This window comes from Anopheles marshallii, chromosome 3 (genome assembly GCF_943734725.1).
Source record: "Anopheles marshallii chromosome 3, idAnoMarsDA_429_01, whole genome shotgun sequence".
Taxonomy (NCBI): Eukaryota; Metazoa; Arthropoda; class Insecta; order Diptera; family Culicidae; genus Anopheles; species Anopheles marshallii.
The window spans coordinates 62,830,836-62,852,456 of NC_071327.1; the positions used below are offsets into that span (position 1 = coordinate 62,830,836).

Sequence of the window (21,621 nt, forward strand, 5' to 3'; positions counted from 1 at the left end):
GTGAACGTTGTTTGTTGGCACCATTTTTCCACAGGATTTTTCCGGTTGATGCACGTTTTCACCTTCACTTTCGCGTGTGTTTGTGCGTATGTCTGTTACTTTCACGCACGCATACACACATACACATCCCACTATTTCCATGCGCTGGTGTTGAGATGAGCCTTCGTGTTTTTTTTTCATCCTTGTCTTGTCTCGCACAACCACACACACACACTCACACAGCGACATGACAGTAGGCTTTTCTTTTCATGCTCGATCAACCTCGAAAACGGTGTGTTCGCTTCACAGTTTTCCCACACAATCAAACACACACACGTAAGGCGAGTCTCTTGCCTTCTCTTTCTTCTTATGGCTCTGAAGGAACGCACTCACGTTTTCGGCACGTCCCCGTGCTCTTTTTACCATTTCGCAGCTGAGAGAACTTTGGAGACCGAATGGTCGGAAAATTGAACCCTCCCTCTCCTCCCCCCTTTACCCCTGTTTTTACGGAACAGGGGCATACCACAAAAAGGATACGCGCATCCCTGTCCAAAAACCTAAGCAGGCTCCAAACGATGTCACTTTGGTATAATCCTGATGAAAACTATAATTAATTAGTGTACGTATATACCTACTTGCAATTAGTTAGGTATTTTGCAAAAAAAAAAAAAACGTTTTTCGACGTGGGAGTTTTGTAAGGTTTCGACCGCACACTCGCTGTACTTGCTAACAATTGGTGGATTAAACGGGATGTTGCTTGTAGTACACTCGCCTAGTTTTCTGCCTTTTGTACTAACACATCTTTCCCCCTCCATCCATCTTAGCAGCACAACCACACGGTCACTTGATGTATGAATTCCACCAGTGCAGGAATTTGTACATACATTCAGGCACCGAGCTTCACGTTGAAACGTCCTGCGGCAGCTTGATTACGATTCTTGGGCAGCATCCCTTCCAACATCAGTCCCAAAACTGCTCCCCCCACTCCCCCAAGTGGGGTTTACTAAACGGAGAAGTCACAGTGTACACACCGTCACAAAACAAAGCAGGCCGGCGGCATGCACCGTGTGTGCCTGTGTGTGAGCATGTTTGAGGTTTAAAAGCGGCGACTTCCTCCTTTCCCTGTCGGTGGTTTGTTCTTCACTGCCTTTTCTTTAACCACCGGATAATACACTCCCTGTAGAAGGGGGAAAGGGTGGGGGGGGGGGGGGGGGAGACAGGAACTGCTGCCTAATGAAGTGGACGCTGCCTTGGCTTCTCTATAGCACCGTAGCAAACCCGTTTCCGTTTCGTTTCGCTTCAGTGAGGTGGACACACGCATAATGCTTCGCGTATGTGTGCGTGTAAGGGAGAATGTTGCTGCACCGAGTACGATACGACACTACTAACAAAACACTTCACCTTTCCGGGAATAAAAGAATCTCAACCACAGCATGGGAGTTGGTGTACTTTCACGGATAGACAAGTCGTAATATAATGATATTCGTACCAAACACATCTTATTAGAAGGAACAACAATATTGAATAATATTACCAACACTTTCTAACACTTTTTCCACCGTTTTTTTTTGTGTTTGGACCACTTCAAGATTGCTCAAGACTAGCCAGCGAAAGAAGCTTCGCACCAATCGCTCTTCGATTGCGTGAAGGAGCCGTGTTTTGCTTTCCCACTCACGCACGTACACGCACGATTTACCTTACCTATTTATTTTCACCAACACCGCTTATTATCCGCTTCCACTTCGCGTGCACACAGAAGGCTATCAAGGCGTACGTGAATTTACGCAAGGAGTTGCGAAGACGACGGACGACTTCACCGTACACACAGGCACGCTTGTACGCATGCACACCGAACACCACACACACGCACACAAGGATACACACGCGCGCGCCGTACGTATTCACGGACACGTAAGTCAGGCACCGTGTTGACGAAGGACGAACAACACGCGGAAAGTGATGGACGCCACCCGGACACTGGCGCTCCGCCTGTCCGGATGTGTCACACGGTCGAGACGGTCGACGGTCAAAACGGAAACGCACAGACGACGGCTTCCCTGCCACCACCGTGATGCGAAAAGAACGAGGGAGAGAGAGAAAAAAAAACACACACACACCGTGTGTCCCCTCGAGCCAGAAAGTGGATGGTGCAAGCTGCGGACTCTGTTGCGATTCGAACGTGAAAACGTACACTGAGAACACGCGCGCGGGAGGTCGCTTAGCTAATGTCGTGGTGCTTGCGCCTGTCTGGCTTCGGGTACGGGTGATTTGTCAACGGAACGGTTTTTTTGTTAGAAGAGCGAGACCGGCGATGAGAGCGAGAGAAAGAGAGAAAAGAAGAGAGCGTACTGTCACCGCGTTTGCACGAGCGTAAACCGCCACAGAGCGAAGAGAGCGAAAGAAGCAACACCACCGAAGAGAGAGAGAGAGAGAAAGAGAGCGGAAGAGCACGCGTTCTTACCTGGGGAAAATGGTATGCAAAGCAGCCTTGTGTAGCGTTTTTCCAGAAGAGTTTGGTTTTTTCACGGAGCGTGCTCCGAGATGACAGCGCTCGTTCTGTTTACATAGCACGATATGGAACCGCGCACGCACACACACGCGCAAGAAAACAAGGTTAGTGTTCGAAGCCAGTGACAGCACGCAATTGTTTTCGGGTTTGCACAGAACAGAAACCGGTCAAACGTTTCCTGGAATACACATTGACACTGGCACCTACTTGGATCATTATTTGCTCTAGAAACGTTATCTTTTTAGATACACGACTTGGTTTTAGTTTAGCTCGGCCAAAACGCGAGTTCTTGAAGGATTGGATTGAGGATCACTGGGACGAAGGTAAAGTATAGGGTTGTCGAAGGCTTTGACCGTAATAGGAGTTCCCTGATTGGGGAGCAGAGTTTCAGGTGACTCCGTGAAGACATAAATGTAATAGTCCTCTATGACTATGATGGGATTGACTGGGGAATTCAGCTTCCAGGACCTTCTCTAGTTACTCTGTTAGTGTTGAACCTAAGGTGCTCAACTACCTCTAATTTTCAATGGGGACGGCAGCTAAACACATATTCCCTAGACTATGAATGTCTCAGTTAGCCATGGATAAATCTGATTAAGATTTATGAATATTTGAATTGGATTAATGAATCTGAATCTCTATTCCAAATATTCATAAATCCTCTAAGAATCATGAGTCATCCAAGATGATAGACCTTCAAAGAATTTGATCCGCCACGCTGCTCTGAGGATTCATCAATCTTTTGAGAGTCGACTCCAGATTTGAATGACTCCTCGCTAAAGTTTCATATGGATGACTCTTCTTAAAAGATTCTTTAATCAATCTCAATCGAAATGAGCGGAGGACGCCAACTTGTTTTCAATCAGTGGGTGCTACGGATTATATTTGAGCATATTTGAGACACTTTGGAGTAGGAGGATGAGGATACCGGTCCAATGCCCTACCAGAAGGTCCTTGTCAAAGACACGTCAGTCATGAGGAGTACAGAGTGTCGATGGTTGGAACAAGTGGAGCTACACCTGCCAGAGATGCAGTTGAGATGAGCAACCTTGGACGGAGTTTCCTTGGAAACAGCTTGGTATCATGACCATGTCAGCTCGTCATGTTGAACTTTGAGCCGGGTTTTTAAGCTAACGTTGATTGAATATTGAAGAACATCTTTGAAACATCCTTTACAGTTGTAAACAGTTACTGGCCACTTGAGAATTCATAAGCAGGTCTTGCTTTCTCAATATTCTGACGCCTCTTGGAAAAGTCTTAAGTTACCCATGCGAACGTACACCAAATCGCACTGTTTCATCTCATGCCATTGCTGGCAAAGGTTACCACGCATAGTGATACACTTGCTGCTTACACTCACACACGCACACCGAGGCGCCTTTTGCTACATCCACGAGTGGCGAGCGATGTGGAAAAATCGATACAAAACAAACACACCAGCATCAGTGTTCGCACGCTTTTCCGTAGCAGATTATGAGATCGTTCGCTCACCAGAACGGTGGAGAACGGTTAAGCTTACTCTCACACGAACTCCGTTGCGCTCTCGCATGCGGTTTGTATGAAAGGGGAAAACTCCAACCCCCTCCCCCATTTTCTCAAATCCTGTTTTTCCATTAAACATTCTATTGCGCTCTCCCGCTCTCTCGCTCTTTCTTGTTCCTTTTTCCTTGTGTCGAGTAGAGGCAGCAGGACTCTTGTTTGTTAGCGCACCGTGCAAGCGTTCAGCAAAGCGTGATTGAAGATGGAAATTTTGGAAAATACATCGAGAGTCTTTTATCTTTGATATCGTCCAATTCAAGCGTTCCCGATGCGCAAGAGTGCTATCGTTGTTAACAATATTGCTATTTCGCTATTGAAAAGGATGTTTGCTTCCCAAAAACGGATAAAGCAATTTAACAACTATACTCTTCTACAGATGTTTTTTTTTACTTTAAACAAACTAACTTACAGCGGTCCCAGGAAAAGGTCGTTAAAATCAAATAACCCGAGACAAAAAGGCGTGGAAAAATAAAATCCCACAAACGAGCATCCTCTCGGTGCTCCGGTAAAAAAGCACATCATAATAAATGCGTAAAGGAATTCTCCACCCCATCCCCATCCCCATCCCCCTCCCGGTGGGACGTGGGGTCGACCCCAGGGAAAAGCGAACTGCACACACCTCCTTCCGGACCAATTATATTAGCATTAATTGATGTCATGCTCCCCGTTTCCTTCGCCTGCCGGCTGGCCATTCCGTGGCCATTTCCACACACTGTCCTGCGGAAGGTGTCGGAAGCCGGGAGGGGCGAGTGGCTAATTTGAATTTTCGTAATAATAAAATCAGTCCGTGCCGTGACGGTGACGGGCATGGTTCCGCCGTGGCTGTAAATGAAGAATGACGCGCGATTGAAGCGTGTTGAATAAATTGTACCACACGCTACCATTCTTTGTGTGTGTGTTTGTGAAATGATCGCTCAAACGCACTGTTCGAATCCAGCTAAATGAGGCACATATTATTTACAACGTTAGAGACCTTTCTCTGCTGTAATTTCCTTTCGTTTCGTTACGTTTCTTGCAGTGCTTATCTTTACTAGCCGCGCGTAGTAATCCACTCGCCACGGGGTTAATAGTCCGTAGCTTTCCGGACGGAGACGAGTCCTTCGATTAACGATCAGCTGAGGCTCTCGATTTCCGCACGCTGATTGCACCGCGACCGACGCCAGATCCTGAAACGATGATAAAGCAGTCAGTAATATGTATTGATTGTTCCATCGAGAGAGAGAGAGAGAACCTTACAAAGCGATACACAACCATTTCATGTGTTTGTCTTCCCGCTGGTTCTTAGCTCCAACAGTTTTCGCTCGTCATGCCGCTGAAAGGGGCGCCCCGGGGGGAAAGGCCATCAAAAATCTCCATCCATGGTTTCGGGTGGCGAGGGCGGCTTTTGTGTGCAAACCGTCCGATATTAAGACATCACAACGGCCTTTGCGAGACAGGCCGGTCAAATCGCCCCCAAAAGTATGATGATCTCTCTCCTCCTCCATCAGCGGTTCTTAATGTCGGTGGGAAAGGATCCTCATCATCAACGTTACGTCCCGGGTCCGGTTCGTCCTACCCCAGCAGCTCACGGTCGAATGAATATTTCATTCGATTTTGATGCATATTTCGACTTTTCCTTCCCGGGAATGGCGCACAAGAACGTACCGTGGGTAGGGAAAATTATACGTTCAAGCTGACTACACCACGGTCTCTTTTTGTGTGTGTGTTTTTTTTTTTGTTCCCGTAATCCACTTGCCCTTTTTTTCGTCGGATGTTTGCTGCTACACTACCGGTTCCATCGCCGGTTGGACAAGAGCAAAGGAATGTTTGTAACATGAACCTTTCGCGATGCAAAGGGATGGACGGTGGCAGGACGAAAGGATTACGGAATTGGGATGGATCAGATTTCCTCATTAAAAGGGGAGGAAATGCATTAGTGACGGTGGTTATAAAACAAAGAGAGACCTCGAACATTACATACACTTTAAATAGTTAAAATTACTTACAAATTGATCGTTATTTTAATTTACCCCCTCTTTTAAGTAGGGCATACCCGAATGCATTTCGGCGCAATGAATGCAACGGAAACTAAAATAATTTCCCAAGAAACTCCTGGCCATAATTAATATTTGCTCCATTTCCCTCCAGCACCGCTGTTAGACGCTACGGCTACCGACAATTCCGGGAACGAAAGGGAAAGCGAAAAGCTTCGGGCTGTGCACAACCCTTTTTTCCTAACGTGTTCCCTCTCCCCACCACCACCCTCCTTCCGCCATTATCTTTGGGTAAGCTAATCGTTTGAAGCATTTGAATAATGAAATATTCATTCTGCGCCCCGGCACACAACCATTTTCCAAGCCTCGTGCCTCGCTCCCGTACATTATCACCGGGAGCACCGACAACGAACACACACACCGGTTCATCGTGAAACCGGAAGCTCATTTTTCATTTTCCACCTCGAACAGTTTCGAACGGGGGTGGGGGAGAAGATAATTTTCTTTGACACTTTCATTCTCCGAAAATGGGAAACCATTTTACAAACCACTTTCCACGGAGGAAAACCATGCGGTTGTGTGAAGGAAACGAATAAAGACCGACGATTCAGTGGACAGTGGATGAGCCCGGGAAATAAAGCTATGCAGGGTGTGCAGCAGCATTTAACCATCCCGCACCATTTGCATCCGATGCGAGGCGGGTTTTGGGTTTTCCCGGGGACACACAAAAAGACTCGTCCCGGCACTCCACCCGCCAGCAAGTGAAGCAGACAGGCGACCGGTACGTAGTACGCTGCAACTGGCTGCATTTTGCGCTTTCCACACCGCGATGCAATTATTCTTCTTCAAGTGCCCTCGAGGATTAGCCCCTGGCATGGCGTAGCACAGCGCGATTCTGTTTTTCCACATTCCACACTTTGAGCTATGTGCGGGAAGCAGTTTTGTTTATTTGTTAGTACTCCGTTTGCATAAAGTTGGTACTTTTGTGTGTGCCGCTGGTGCTACTGAGTTCAGCATAGCAGAAGGAGCTTTGATTTTAAATGCACAGCATAGAACCTTTTGGGCTCGTCCTAATAGAATTTCGTTCTAAAATAACGATAAAAAACACAATAACAATTAAACGTACGGTTTAAATGCAACTAAAACATTCATTATACAGTAGTTAAGGGTATTTTCTCTATTTCAGGTCAACGCACGAATCCGATATTGTTCGGTGTCATTCGCATTACACAGAATCCGGTGATTCAAACGCGTAGCTTGATATAGTTATTAACCTTCCAAAGTTATGAAGCATTACTTTAAGGTATTTTCACGCAATAAGTATAACGATAACATCCGTTTAACACCTTCGCAAGAGGACATATTCGATTAAACAGCATATGAAAAAAAAAACACATAACTTAATTTCTCAGTCATTAAAACCCACTGCCGGCTTCCGCATTCCTCGACACAACACAACAGCCATCACCACTGTACTTTATGATTCAACCCAGACAACGTTTCATTTTATTACGAGGATGGCGTTTTTTAGTCTTTACTGCTACACTTAATTCTACCATTCACACGTTTCCCTATCCTTTTTCCGTTACGATTTCATTGCTTTTACTTTAATTGTTTTACTGTAACTGCTGATAAGAAGAAAAAAACATTAAACAGTCGCTTTAGCGCTGGCCTTGCTGCGTGCGTTTGGCAAGTGGGAAAACTAAATCAAAATATGATAGCAATTATCATTTGTTGTGCCCGATTTGTACTAATACATAGTTATTGAAATTGTAGTTAAACGATAAAACCTTTTTTTCTCTGGTAATGATAACTAACTTACGTATGCTGATAAGAATTTTGTAAAAAAAAAATACAATCAAACAATCGATCGTATCACACATTACTCAATTTGGAATGAAGTTGTTCGAAATGGTTAAAATTGAAACCACCGTTTCCTTTTCTAGCTCAACTGGACCCATCGTGTGTCTGTGTTACGAATTCCTTTCTTAACTTTCACTGTCCATTTATTTTGTTGTTTCTATCAGTAAGGCCGCTATGGTTCTTTATTATCTTGACATTTGGTCGGTTAGTACTCCCATGATACGACTAGCTTAAGCTATGGTAGTTTGATTCTTACGTTAGCCTTCGTTTAGTAAGTAAAATCAATCCAAAACATCATACAGCACTTAGTTTTCCAGGACAAAATCAACTGCTAATACTTGACTCCTATTATGAACATGTGTTTGCTTAATCAGCTTGTGTTTAGAGGGTTTAGAGGTATATATGCTTCGAAAGTATTTATAACATTATAGCGAACTTAATTTATAGGTAATTCTGTGTTGTACAACTGCCCTGAAAATATTGCTAGAGTCAATGAACACAACTAGGACGTACTATTCATTTGATTCTTTAAAACGATTCCAAATAATGTAAAAAAAAATCGATACTGAACCGAGAAAACCATAATACAATCTATTTAAGTAATTAAATGGCTCTGACGTATGTAGATCAAACGCGCAAGTAACAGAAAACAAAACATGAAACGTTATTGGTCATTTTATAGTGAAAATTTATGAAAAAACACACCTTTGGTTAGAGAGAACTAATAGAAAGAAATAAACAGAAACACTTAGTTTTCATTAGTTGAAATAAGAAAAGGTTAGCCTGTGTAACTTATATCCAAAGCGTTATTCGAAGGACGAATAGCAGGAGAAAAGTATCAACGAGACCGTAAAAGGTATTAGAAAACATATCGAACAGGGGGGGTGTTAAATAGAAATAAAAACAAAAAGATTAATGTGAAATGTAAGAAAAGTGAAATTAAATTCGCACAACTGTTGCTGTTGCTTAAGTTTTTGGTATTGTATATATAAAGTAGCTAAAATATATCGATAAAAAATAAACCTTCTAACGGACTGACATTATAGACAACAATTTCCTACTAATGCGCTAGCGATGGGACACTCGAAACGACAGCATCCTAAACTCTAAAATCAATGGTATAATTCCTACGCTTTGTCTAGCAAAACGGGGACGCACAAATACAATTAAATTACACACTAGCATGAAACAAAAACAAAATCATTATTTACATTGTGGACTGCAATGCGACGCGCGACACGTTAAAACGTTCGTCATAACTGAGAAATAAATATGTAAAACAATTTAAAAGTATCGCCCCGTCTCATCTCAAATAGCTGCGAACTAAAAACAAAAACCTTCATTGCTATTGAACTTTGAAATGTTACCATTACACCTTATCGCCATGCACTCTGAATCGGTAAAGGCAGGTGTAGTGAATATTGCCGTGGTTCGATTCGATGCGTAGCTCAACAATCTGTAATGGCTTGTTCCAGTCGTTGTTTTGCACCGGGAAGTACTGCACACTACTGCCCATCTTGTCCAGGTACTCGTAGCTGCCCAGCAGGACAGGTTCGGGATCGTTCAGTGCCACCAGACCCTGTGATGTAAGAGGAAGCAGAGTTAGAAGTTAGAAACCGATACCATACCGTTGTTTCTACTACGCACTATTGCGGTAACTATGCCTCGCTACGGATTACGACATGCCATTAGTTATGGGATGAACGGTGGAAGGTTTCGAACAAGAAATACGCTTTTTGAATTTGGATACATGCCATCGATCAATTGACACTAACAACTAAAAGGGTTCCCGTCACGAAAACTTCTTGCTCTCCCCAATTACGACACTACCACAACGATACAGTTCCATTGGAGACACAATCGAAACCTACCCAAACAGTGAAGTGCTTCGGGGCTGAGCTAATTGATCCGTTCGATACAAGCAGTTTGGAAATATGCTCCAGCGTGAAGCCAGTCACGATAATCTCGGTATTTAATTGTATGACTAGAAATAGAGAAGAGAAGAAATAAGCAACAGTGGAAGGGTCGGTACTAGAAAATGGAATGGTTTTGAACGCAAGTAGGAATAATCTAAGAAAAAGGTACATAACATAAAAGAAAGATAATAAGGAAATAAGGAAAGCGAGATAAACAAAACAATGAACGGAAGAAACAAAAACATAAACAAACGGAACATTTATCGAGCCATACGATACTGAATGAAACAAAGAGAAACGGCTAATGCAAAGCTAGAGGGTCATTGTGCCACTCACCCAAATATCCGGGGAATCCTTGGAACGCCCAGCACTGGCCTGGTTCCATCGTGGGCGAAATGACCGTTCGCGGTGTGTTGGACGGATACCATATCGGTATAATGCCGAAGATACGAAATTCGGCCGAACTCGCCTGATAACTTTCGGTGCACCGGGTCGAAAGCACCTGGCCGCCGGCCGATTCAAGCGCGTAGTCCACCATACCCGTCTTGTCGGCATCGTACACTATTAGAGCATCACGGACAATTCGCTTCACGTCGTCCTCGGTGAGATTGGAGCTGGTAATCTTAGCCGGGGTATCATCTCCTCCGGTCGACGACTCTGAGGTAACAGTTGTATGGCTGACAGTGGAAGTTTCTCGTACCGATTCTTCCTTCAAACGCAGCATCATTTCCATGCGCATCTGTTCGCTTATTTCCTTCATCAAACGGCTCGCGGCTCGATCGATTTCCTCACGTACGTCCACATTCACCTGCGCCTGTTTCTCCTGCAACCGCTGCTCTAGATGGTCCCGTGCTACGAACAGCCCGTTAATCCACGCACGCAGATCACCATCGGCAATGTCTTGCTTTACATTAAGGCCCAATATTGTGATAATGTTCTCGCGAATAACCTTATTCACTCCTTCATACTTTTCCTCCTTTAACGCGTTCAAACGATTGTCAATGTCGGCGAGCAGTTTTTGGTACAACGCGTTACTCTCTAACCTGTAGGCTTTCAACTGTTCTTCGAACTGTTTTTGATTTTGCTGCACCAATAGAAGGCGTTCCTCCCACGTGACACTGCTGCTCAGCAGCTGCTCGCTAAAGTGTGCCTTAATATCCTTCAGCTCTTTGCGAAGATCGTCCACCAACGCTTCTCGCTGGCGTTGATCAGCCGTACTGCGATCTTCAGACTGTGCGACACTGTTCGCAACGATTCGTTGATCGATTAAAGCGCTCAGTTTATCGGACGATAGTATGCGCGCCAGAATATCCTCCAGCTCAGAACCACCGATGACGTAGTGATTGTTTTGCACCGTAATATGCTGCTCAACCAATCGCTGAATCTCGGCAATGTATTCCTTCGACAGCACGACGGTACCTCTTTCCGGGGTAGTGTCTTCGCTCTTGGACGATTCCTTGAATAGCTGGGGATAGTTGGCTTGCAACGCTTGGTGGACCTTTTCCGCCACCTTATCCACATCACTGTCTGTTAGATGGTAGTTGTAGGACTTCAAGCTTTCCTCGATTACTTGCGCAACGTGGACGGTAATTGCGGGGGTAATAGCTTCCTTTGTAGCTTCCGATTCGATCGACCTCTGTAACCGTTCTACTTCTAGTTTGGAAGCGTACTTTTGTTCCATCACCCCATCGATATACCCATCGATGTACCGCATGAGTTCATCGAACTCTTCCTTGCTAAGGGTACGCTGAAGGGTGTTGCGAATGGTTTCCCGATACGGCGTGTCTTTTTTGAACCCATCACCAACAATCCAACTCCACGACCATGACCAAGGCCAGGAGATGGCCGGTATCCAGCCGAACGGTGACAGTGCTGCAAGGAACGACGATGCGGAATGCACATTCGCGCGGAAGTTGAGGTTCTTTTCGTTCAAGTACTGGTAAAAAGATTCCATATTCGCGTCCGAATCCTTGAGGTTTGATGGAAGAATGCGGGACAGCGATGAGAGGGCGAGTGTGGCCCGGGACGAGGCAGGCAATACGATCGTTTGATCCTCATCCGCCAACAAGTACGCTAAAATTAGAATCATAAATTACTTTCGTATAACATTACACGACAGTTTGTTTCTAAAATGTAAAAGGATTAAGGATAAAAAAAGGTGTTTAATACATAGATGTCGCCCTCTAACCTTCTCTTATTCGTTAACATGAACGATTATTTTGTTATTTGCATGAATGTCCAAAATATAAGGTTAAATTTTTTCACATAAACCGATCAAAACGAAATCAAACGAATCAGCAAACTTGTAACCAAAACCAAAGGTTCTTATAGCAAAACTTCACATTCAACTAACAATTTCTTCATCCCAAAACATCTAGTCACACGAAAGAAACAGAGAGAAGGATAGAGGACGGACGTACATTAGAAGAAAAAAAAAACGCAATACGAACAAAAACAAACTAGAAACAAACAAAATTAAAACAAACTTCTGACAAATCGCAATTAAGAAAGTAAAGTGTAAAAAGAACACATACAGACAAACAGAAAAGACTATTGCTTACCTGGCACTATTACAATTTCCCTCTCTTAAGAAGCTCGTTCAGCTATGTGCGCGCGTACAGACAACTTCAAGTGTATCTTCCAAATGCCAAACTTTAATTTCTTTACTACCGTACGTAAAAACAGGCGAAAAATAAACGCTCACGTCGATCGTTTTGCTTGTCGCTGGACAACCCATTGCGTCCATACGCTCTTTATTTAACTCGCGAAAACTTTACTGGCCTATTCGTGTGTTGTAGCGAAGATAATTGACAATGTTCTTAAGTAACGTAACTAGCCTAACCTCAAATGACAAAAACAAAAAAAAAACATAAACAAAAGCATTTCATGTAATGTGCAAGACAATCAGATATGGGTCCGAAAAGTAAAGAAAAGTAACATAAAACATTTCGTGCTGATTGTACTTCGCGGCTATACGTGCGAGGAGTGACAAACAAATTCTGAAACTAATGTGTACTGTTCTTTGCGGTACGGGAAAGCAACTTATTCGTAGTTATACTGTATCCTTTTCCTCTATCCATTCTCTTACGGAAACGTTATGCTAATTTTTATTCCTTTTTGCTTTTTACGTAATTATCGTTTGCTTTTTACGCAATATAGTTTTGCTCGGTGGTAGATTGATGGCAAGTGGTGTTTTAAAACAAAAAAGATAATAAAACAGTTAAAAACGATGTCTAATCGTTTTGGAATTATGCAAACATTAAAACGAAATAGAGAGAGATACGTTTCTATTGGCTTGACTTAATCGTGTGATAATAATGCTTGTGATGAATCCGTACGCTTCTTGACGGTTAAACTTTTAAACCAGAATAAAATTATGGCATTACGAAGATCGACCGAGGACCTTCTCCAGCCTGCTCTGAACCGATCATTAACTAAGCTATAAGTATTGATTAAGCCAAGAAAAATTAAATGGCAAACAAGATGAAGAAAGAAAAAAAAAGAAACACATGCTAACACGGTAGAGCAAACAACTCCTCTACGGGCGCGCGCGCCATACACATTTAGGCACTTGATTCTTCGGGCCCTCCTTCCCACAGCTGGCGGACGGCATCGGCCGAATTCTGAGACGCAAGCTTCAACTGTTCAAGATAGTACCCGGTCAAATCGGACAAATCGGTCCACCGATCGCCGACGTACTGTTTCACCGACTCAGCGTCGGGAAGCGGTACGCTGGGCAGGTTCGGCATATCGGGAAGGTTCGGAAGGGTGAGTTCGGGCAGGTCTGGCAAAGCAGACGGAAGGTATGCGCGAACCGCTTCCAGCGCAGAAGGATCTAGGTAGAGCAGGGTACCTGTAGAGTGTATGTCGGGGTTTGGAAAGAAGGCAACGTGAAGGAAGTGAAAGAGGGCGACAGAGAGAACTTTGGTTAGAAAAAAAAAATCACAATAATCCCGCGCAAACTCATTATCAGTTTTGATTGTTATGAAATGAGATTAAGGAAAATATTCGTTTCACGCGTGTACTTAAGTTAACGTGCAGTTCAAGATACGGCACAAGTTAAGTATTAATGAAAAAATGAAGTCTCGTGAGCGTCGTGTACTTGTTGCAACACTTACCTCCGATAACCAAGAATGGTAGCAGCAGCAACAGGAACAGCAGGAAGCGACGCTTTCGTTGACCGCCCTGCTGTTGTTCCGCATTACCTGCCGTTGTTTGAAGCAACCAAGCGTCCAAAAACATTACGGAAGATATGAACATATAAATGCGTTTGAATACGTTCACGAAGAAGGACGTCACAGAACCGTACACGCGCGTAAAAAAGCCTAAAACAGAAACGAAAACATTTCAATCGATAATCGAACCATCTTGGCTTGGACCATACATTACATTCGACACATACCTCGCTCGTCTTCAATGCGCGTGTAGTACATGTGCTGTTCATCCCGACGACGGAACACGCTGCGCACGGCATCGACGCACGTAAAGCAGATCGTCACAATCGACAGGAAGAAACGGCTCACGATCGAACGATGCTCGACCGTTACGCGCTGTTGCTGCCGATGGCTACTTTTGCTCTGCGCCAGATCATCCGTCTCGTCGTTCGAATCGTACGGATTCGATCGGATCAAACGCGACCGTGCCGAGGTATAGCGCTCGCGTATAAACGCTTCCTGCTCGGGATTACGCTGGATCATCGTTTGCACCCGTTCGGCGTGCTTGTTCAGGCTCGGCCGGGACATATTCGGCATTGCAACCAGACCAGGTGCTACCTCACGCCGATGGGGCGACAGCTCCGAGTACGTGTAATCCGTCTTCGGGTACTTGTTCCAGTACTCGCCCGCCTCCAGGTACTCTTTGTAGGCCGCATGTTGTTGCAACTCCTCCGGCGATAGCATCACCTTCGACGTGGTCAGCTTTTGAGCGGCATTCTTGGGCGTGCTCGTACGAATAACAGTGGCAGCGGCCATTTTGGTGCTTCGCGTGACGGTTGAGGCTGTGCTTGAAGACTTTTGCGTCTCGGTGTCTTTCTTTGGCGAACTCGAAAGGCTTTCCTTCCCGCTGGTCGCATTATCTTTCTCGTTTGCCTTTGCACTGGTCTGTGTGACGGTTTGTGTGGTGCTTAGCTTTTCCTTGCCACCATCGAGAATGATCGTCGTCTGCTGGGTGGTGGTCTTCGTTGTTGTGGTATTAACGGACGATTGCGTCAGCTGGCTGGTGGTTTTCGATAGCTGTGCGTTTGCGGCCACTGCCATTGCCGCCTGCCGTGCTCGGTCCGGCGATACATCCTCGGACGAGTAGTCCGAGGTTACGTTGCGGGCAGTACGCACCGTGTTGGGCCGTCCTTGAGCGGCCGCAACAGATTTCTGGACGGTGGGTGATGCTTCCTCCTCGATCATACCGACCGTAGGCGTTTTGCGCACTTTTCGACCGGGTGATGTTTCCGAGCCGTTCAGCTCACGGTCGGAGCTGACGCGTAGGTTCATGCTGGGAGTTTTGGAACGTGACCGTCGCCGGGTATCTATTACATCGCCGATATTCTGTGGTTGAGACATGGTGAACGTGTACGACTGCTGCTGTTATTTTTTCTAATTCTTTTCACTTTTATTGCCAGAAGTTGTTTATTTTGCTTCTTCTATCCGGCCTTGGGTGTCATCTGAAAAAAAGGAAGATAAAAAGAAGACACAATAAAGATAAAGGCACATCACAGGCACATAACATAGATAAACAAAGTGGCACGCACGATCATGCTTGTACACAGTCAGCACAGCAACCCATGATCATTGAAACCCGTAGCAATAGCTACATTCACACACATACACATGTAAAAACAGAGGTAGGCGGTTGTACACGCAGAACATGAATTCTTTGACGGGCCTACGCACGTACACACTATATCCGTTCGGGCTCTCCACGTCACCTAAACTGGAAATATTAGAATACTGACATTGAAATTCAATAACTCGCCCCTTTTTGGTGGCTTCAAAACGCTCCCACCACCCGCGCAACAAAATCTCATACCAAAGTCGGCGATGTGTAATTAACACTTCACATGCTTCGCGCCATTCATGCCCGGTGGTGTACACGCTAAATGTAAACAATCTTGTAACTTGATTTATGCTTCTACAAGGCTATGCAAAGGGGGTTTGCTATGTAATGTACAAATTGAATGTTTTGTACAAGTTACTGACACGCTGACAGTAACTACACGCGTAATCTTACTAGAATTCCTTTACTTTTCAATTACTTATGCGGTACAACAATCACCGCTTCGCGGTCCGTCGTGGCCTACTGCAGAAATGTTCTAAACCACCGACAATCGAGCAACGTAGTCTGACAATTCAATGCAATATGCCGGCCTCTCTGGCGGACGCATCAACTGTTTCATTCAATTTCAGTTTGGACCTACCAAAGCTCCTCTACCCAAGTGGACGGTCTAAAAGAGTTCCACGTATGTGGGCACTGGAACTGAAAAAATACTCTCTCCGCAATCCCTTCGCCCTTTAAAGCAATTAAAAATCTCTTGATCGCGTGGTGATTCTTCTCATGCGTGACTGGTTTAAATGCATCGATTTCGATCACCCCTCTAGAGAATGCAGCGGGGAAAGATGAAGTTTTATTTCGTGCGAATAAAACTACAGCTGCACTTTAAAGAGAACTTCCAAACCGCTGCTAACGCTCCGTAGTACGATGCAGCATACATCATCATTCTCATGTTTGTGCTCTATTCTTTCGCTTCACCGCACCGAATTCGTATGGGGCGTATGGGACGCATCTGTTAAAAATAGGATCCCCGTAAACAAGTGCGTCACCAATCGTCGACGGATGTATGCTGTACCGAATGTTAAATGTTTCTTGAGTGAGTGCGTGTTGGTGTGGAACACCGTCTGAGACCCGGTTTCTTCCACTGCTACACTTCTAATCCGATGGTCGTTTTGGTCGTGTGACGATTACTTTCATTTAAAGCGCACGCCGTTGGTCGCGCGTGATCGCGGGCCGCATTTAGCCCGTGTATCGGCGCAACGGTTGGAGGTTTTCGAATTTTTGATTATTCGCTCATTCGCGTTCTATGCTCGATGCGGCCCCACCCTGCTCGTGTGCTTGAGATTGTTTGCACCGTTCACTGCACCGTGAAGAAGCCGGATTAGGGTGTTCGATCAAGCGGTCCATTCCCTGCGTACGAGCATGTTAGCCAATTGAATAATGCGTCTGTATAGGTTATCTTGCCGCGGTTGATGATAAAACGCAATGCTCTTGAATTTTAGAAGAAGCGTATCAATCATCATTTGCGCTCGAATACGGATGAGAGCCCGGTTGGTGCTTTTCTACCCAAGTGTCGGATGATCGATCCGATTGCGAAGCCACCAATTATGCTTTTCGGCAGTCCACTTCAGATGCGTTCGAGGCATGAAAGCAGAACGTTAAAGGGCACAAGAGGTTTAATGTGGTTATAAATAAACAAACTCACTTCATACGATCTCTCTTTTCCTGTGGCACTGTGGAAGAAACTGGAGCTGATCACCGTACAACCCACGGCCAAAAGCCCAAAGGCAATGCTACCTCGTCACACCGCGAACCGTTTTGCCGCGGGAAGAAAAGCAAGCCGTACAATACAAACAACATCGTAACGAAGCAGCGGTAGCACCCACAGGGGACGCGTTACCCTAGAAGTTCGCGTCATCCCGTCGTCGCACCGATGAAACACTCGATTTTCGACAAAATCCTACACAATACCAACGGTTCTCGAATGTACGTACCTGCAGTGCAGTTTTACCGATGTTTTGCAACTATTTCTACCACAAAATCAGCAATTTTTACAAGAAATTTTAATCCATTTTCTGCTACCCGTGCGACACACACATTGAACGAACAAAACTACCGCTCCGGATGGGATTCGTTCACATCCAGACCTGTCAAACCCACCTCCAGATCTGGACAGGGTTCTTAGCGACATTGTTAACGGTAGATCTTTCGTTTAGTTTATCGTGTCATGAATGAATCGAATGATTTTTGCTTGAATTATAAATCATATGGCTTAGCAATAATTTGATTTAAACTAATTCCTACTTGCGAGTGGGAATTTGAAGCATTTTCAGTCTATAAAGAGAGGAAGGTAAGCTTTATACACGAATTCAAGAAATGACAACAACAAAATTCCATCGCGTATAAGAGCCCTGTGTTGACGAATGCCGTGTAACTGCCCAAGCAACATTTTTGTATCAATTTTCATATTCGTACCAATTTCGAAAACCGTTTCAACTGGAATTTCCGTAGTTCGCATTTGGTAGTTTATTTTGAATATTAACTTTTGCTATTTAAAATGGCATTTTAAAATCCCCTTCGGTAGAGTCACTATCTCATTCAACTGTTCTTTTACTAAACAAGCAAATGTTTTGTAGATATTCTATTCTTTATTTCCCTCATAATTACAAATCCATTTGCTACGGAACGAAAATAAATAAATTGTGGATGTAGATTATACGTGTTGTTGCTTTTCTGATGTCTCGCGCGTTCGTATGTTACCGCACTGGGTAGTAGGACTGGGATTGGTGTAAGAGGGGGCCTCAATGTTGCATTTGGAATCGAAAAACTAACGCTACTACATTGCTAATTTGCAAATTAAACTAAAATCGAACCGTTCGACAGGGGCAGGATAAGGTTTTTGGTTTGATTTTTGCACCGTAGGATCTATGCACCAAGCAAGTGGAATACAGAGCGTACTGTTGTACGCACAATACTTCCGCCTGCCCGTTGCTGTCGGTGGTAGTCGTGTTTAAGTAACCGATTAATGTTTGAATTTAACAATTCGTTTAAGATGAAGCTGCTAGTTTCTTTTTTTTGGTATCGAAATACTTTCCTTTCTTCTATCAACACACCGTGTTACGTACGTTCCTAGTAGTTCCTTAATCCACATCGTTTCCTTTTTTTTCTTTGTTTATCTGTGTGCTATCAAACAAAAGCTGCACTGGGAAGCGGATGTATGTGCAGTGCCTTTCCGAGGCTCCGAGGTCTCTTTACTTGTTGTGAAGAGCGGCCGTCTCTAGACCGGGTGCGTCTTTCTTGGCGATACCCGACAATAGCTTCTTGATTTCGGCAATCGCCTTGCCCGGATTCAAACCCTTCGGACACGTTCGGGTGCAGTTCATAATCGTATGGCACCGGTACACACTGAACGGATCCTTTAGGTTGTCCAACCGGGCGGCAGTGCTTTCGTCACGCGAATCGATAATCCAGCGGTAAGCCTGCATCAGCACCGCCGGTCCAAGATACTTATCACCGTTCCACCAGTAGGACGGACAGGACGTGGAACAACACGCGCACAGAATGCATTCATACAGACCGTCCAGCTTGGCACGATCATCCACCGACTGGAGGTACTGGGCATCACCCTTCTTTTCGGAGCTTTCGTTCCTGCAAAGACACAGTGTGCGACGAGAGTTAGGTCAGTTACTAGGCCACCGGAGGGTCGAAGCTGATAAGCAGCAGACATACTTGCGCTGTAACCAAGGCTGAATCGAACGGTATTGGTTGTAAAAGTTGTTCATATCTGGCACCAGATCCTTTACCACGTACATATGCGGTAGAGGGTAGATCTTGGTCGGTTTATCCAAGTTATCCGCATCGATTTTGCTGATGCAGGCTAGCGTGTTGGTGCCACCGATGTTCATGGCACAGGAACCACAGATACCTTCACGGCACGATCGTCGGAACGTCAGCGTGGGGTCCATCTCGTTCTTAATCTTAATTAACGCATCCAGCACCATCGGCCCACAGGCACTCAGGTCGACTTCATACGTCTGTGTGTGAAAGAATGATGATATACAATCTAACCATAAATGCAGCCATTGCATAACATTCTACGTGTGTCTGGGCTCACCTGATTGTACGGTTTCTGCTCGGGCTGATCCGGATTCCAGCGGTAAATCTGGAACTTTTTAACTTTCTTAGCAGCAGCATTACTGGCAGCAGCGAGGTGAATGTTTCTTATCTAAAACGAAGCACAAGAAAAACCGAATTCACGGCACGGTTAACACGATTTCAAAGCAAGCGCAAACTGCAAAATCGTTTCCAGTGCTAACTTGATCGCGCGTTGGCCTTGTTGACCTACACGGTGGCGTGGCGTGAATGAACGGTAGAGAGAGAAGGCCGACAAGTCAATTGGCGTATACGAGGCAATAAAATTTACTGAATTAATTTGCGTCACACTCGTTCGGTGGCCGCGTGCCGATCGTGATAATTTACAGCACAAATTGGGAAAGAAAAGGGAATGGCGACGAAAACAGGTCTGGCGCATTCCAGATTCCACGCGAGCTGTAATCAATTAGTGGTGGGACGTGTTGACCCGTGATCACCTTTCACCCACCCAGTCATCACTTTCCTCAGAGCGCTCCGTGTTGGCGCCAATCCAGGGAAGCGATAAGGTTGACCATGGTTGTGCTTTACGATGAAAAAGGAATTGACAGATTGGTAACCCCGGGAAATGACTTCTACGATTCCATCAAAACATTTCTGGAACCATTTTTAAAAGCTTCGTGCGTTCGGAATTATCACATTTTGCACGGCAGACGTTATATAATGGCACACTAATTTAACACGGAGACAATGTTGGTGTGTTTTGGTACGTGCGTCAGCATCCGACTTATCCCAGGGGCTTATGGGTACGTTTGATAAATCAATCCACTCCACCATCTACGATGTTTCTGGAAGGAAAACCTGCCAACAAAACCCGCCACCGCCAATGGGTTAAAGGCATTACCTGGCCGAACGTTCCACGGCAAGCTAGCAGAAACTTGAGATCCGCAGCAATTACGGCCATCGTTTTAGCTGCGAAGGTTTTTCCTTGCACACAACGCACACACGAAAACACACAACGGACCGGGGCTTAGGAAGCGTTCGAAGATTGTTTTGATTTCGACGGGCGGCGACGAATTCCGCGATTTTCCGCTGGCACGAAGATCCTGACCGATTTGCGTTGCCCAAATTTGTGAAATAAGAGGGCGCAAAAAAGTGCAACAAATCAAGAAACGTTTTTTTTTTTGTTTTCGTTAAAAGATGGATCTGTTTGACATGGGTTTCGTTGAGTGGTTGTTCCGGTTGACGCATGTTTCGTTCAATGTGGAATAGTTTTGACGAAATCGTTAAAAGAAAATGCTTTTTCAAATGTTTCGTTAAACATCATTCGACCGTTATTAGCTCGTGCTAGTTGAGGGAAAATACCGAAGTTTAATAAATGTAGAAAAGAAGTCTGCATAAATATACATGAAACAAATTGGGCACAGCATTTCTAAAATAAACGAAAAAACACTTCATTTAACAATGTAAAATTTTCGAATGTTCATAAAACGATAGCAAAACCTTCTTCTTGAAAAGAGAAAATATTTGAAAATACTTTATTATTTCATGTCCAATGTATGGCGCATGCATATTTGCCGCTTCTCCATACTACACGCATACACACACTCACAACGACACCATCGCTCACGGCTCGCGCTCACAGTGCTGGACAATTTTATTTCCCATCTACCATTTTGTTTTAGAATAATATTTCTACTTTTGTTCAACTACTATTTCTTTATGCTTAGTGGGTTTTTTATGGTTTAATGTCTTCCTGCCTCAAACGGGCATTCTAGTAGGCGTGTAAGTGGCGTAGAGAGTAAGAACTTTTTATCGATGGAATCTTGTTAAATTGTTAAATTCATAGCTACAAAGTATGATACAGAAATGGTTTTTTTTGGGGTCCATGTTTTGAATCGTGTAATGAGCGGTATTTCTCCTTCATTCTTAAACCCATTGTACCATTTGTCAATTCGCGCTATATTTGCTTTACTCGATAGTAGTACAG

At 44.6% G+C, this 21,621-nt stretch overlaps 2 protein-coding genes across 2 annotated transcripts; both read right to left on the reverse strand.

The window, feature by feature from the left end:
• Nucleotides 1–9,232: 9,232 nt before the first annotated feature.
• LOC128712087 (klaroid protein) lies at nucleotides 9,233–15,334 on the reverse strand. Its single transcript, XM_053806982.1, has 5 exons — nucleotides 14,182–15,334; nucleotides 13,898–14,104; nucleotides 10,116–11,852; nucleotides 9,735–9,847; nucleotides 9,233–9,442 (listed from the first exon to the last, which is right to left on the reverse strand). The coding sequence occupies exons 1-5, from the start codon at nucleotides 15,332–15,334 to the stop codon at nucleotides 9,233–9,235; spliced, it is 3,420 nt and encodes a 1,139-aa protein (XP_053662957.1).
• Nucleotides 15,335–18,793: 3,459 nt separating this feature from the next.
• LOC128715729 (succinate dehydrogenase [ubiquinone] iron-sulfur subunit, mitochondrial) lies at nucleotides 18,794–20,595 on the reverse strand. Its single transcript, XM_053810640.1, has 4 exons — nucleotides 20,536–20,595; nucleotides 19,657–19,767; nucleotides 19,272–19,576; nucleotides 18,794–19,190 (listed from the first exon to the last, which is right to left on the reverse strand). The coding sequence occupies exons 1-4, from the start codon at nucleotides 20,593–20,595 to the stop codon at nucleotides 18,794–18,796; spliced, it is 873 nt and encodes a 290-aa protein (XP_053666615.1).
• Nucleotides 20,596–21,621: the final 1,026 nt, after the last annotated feature.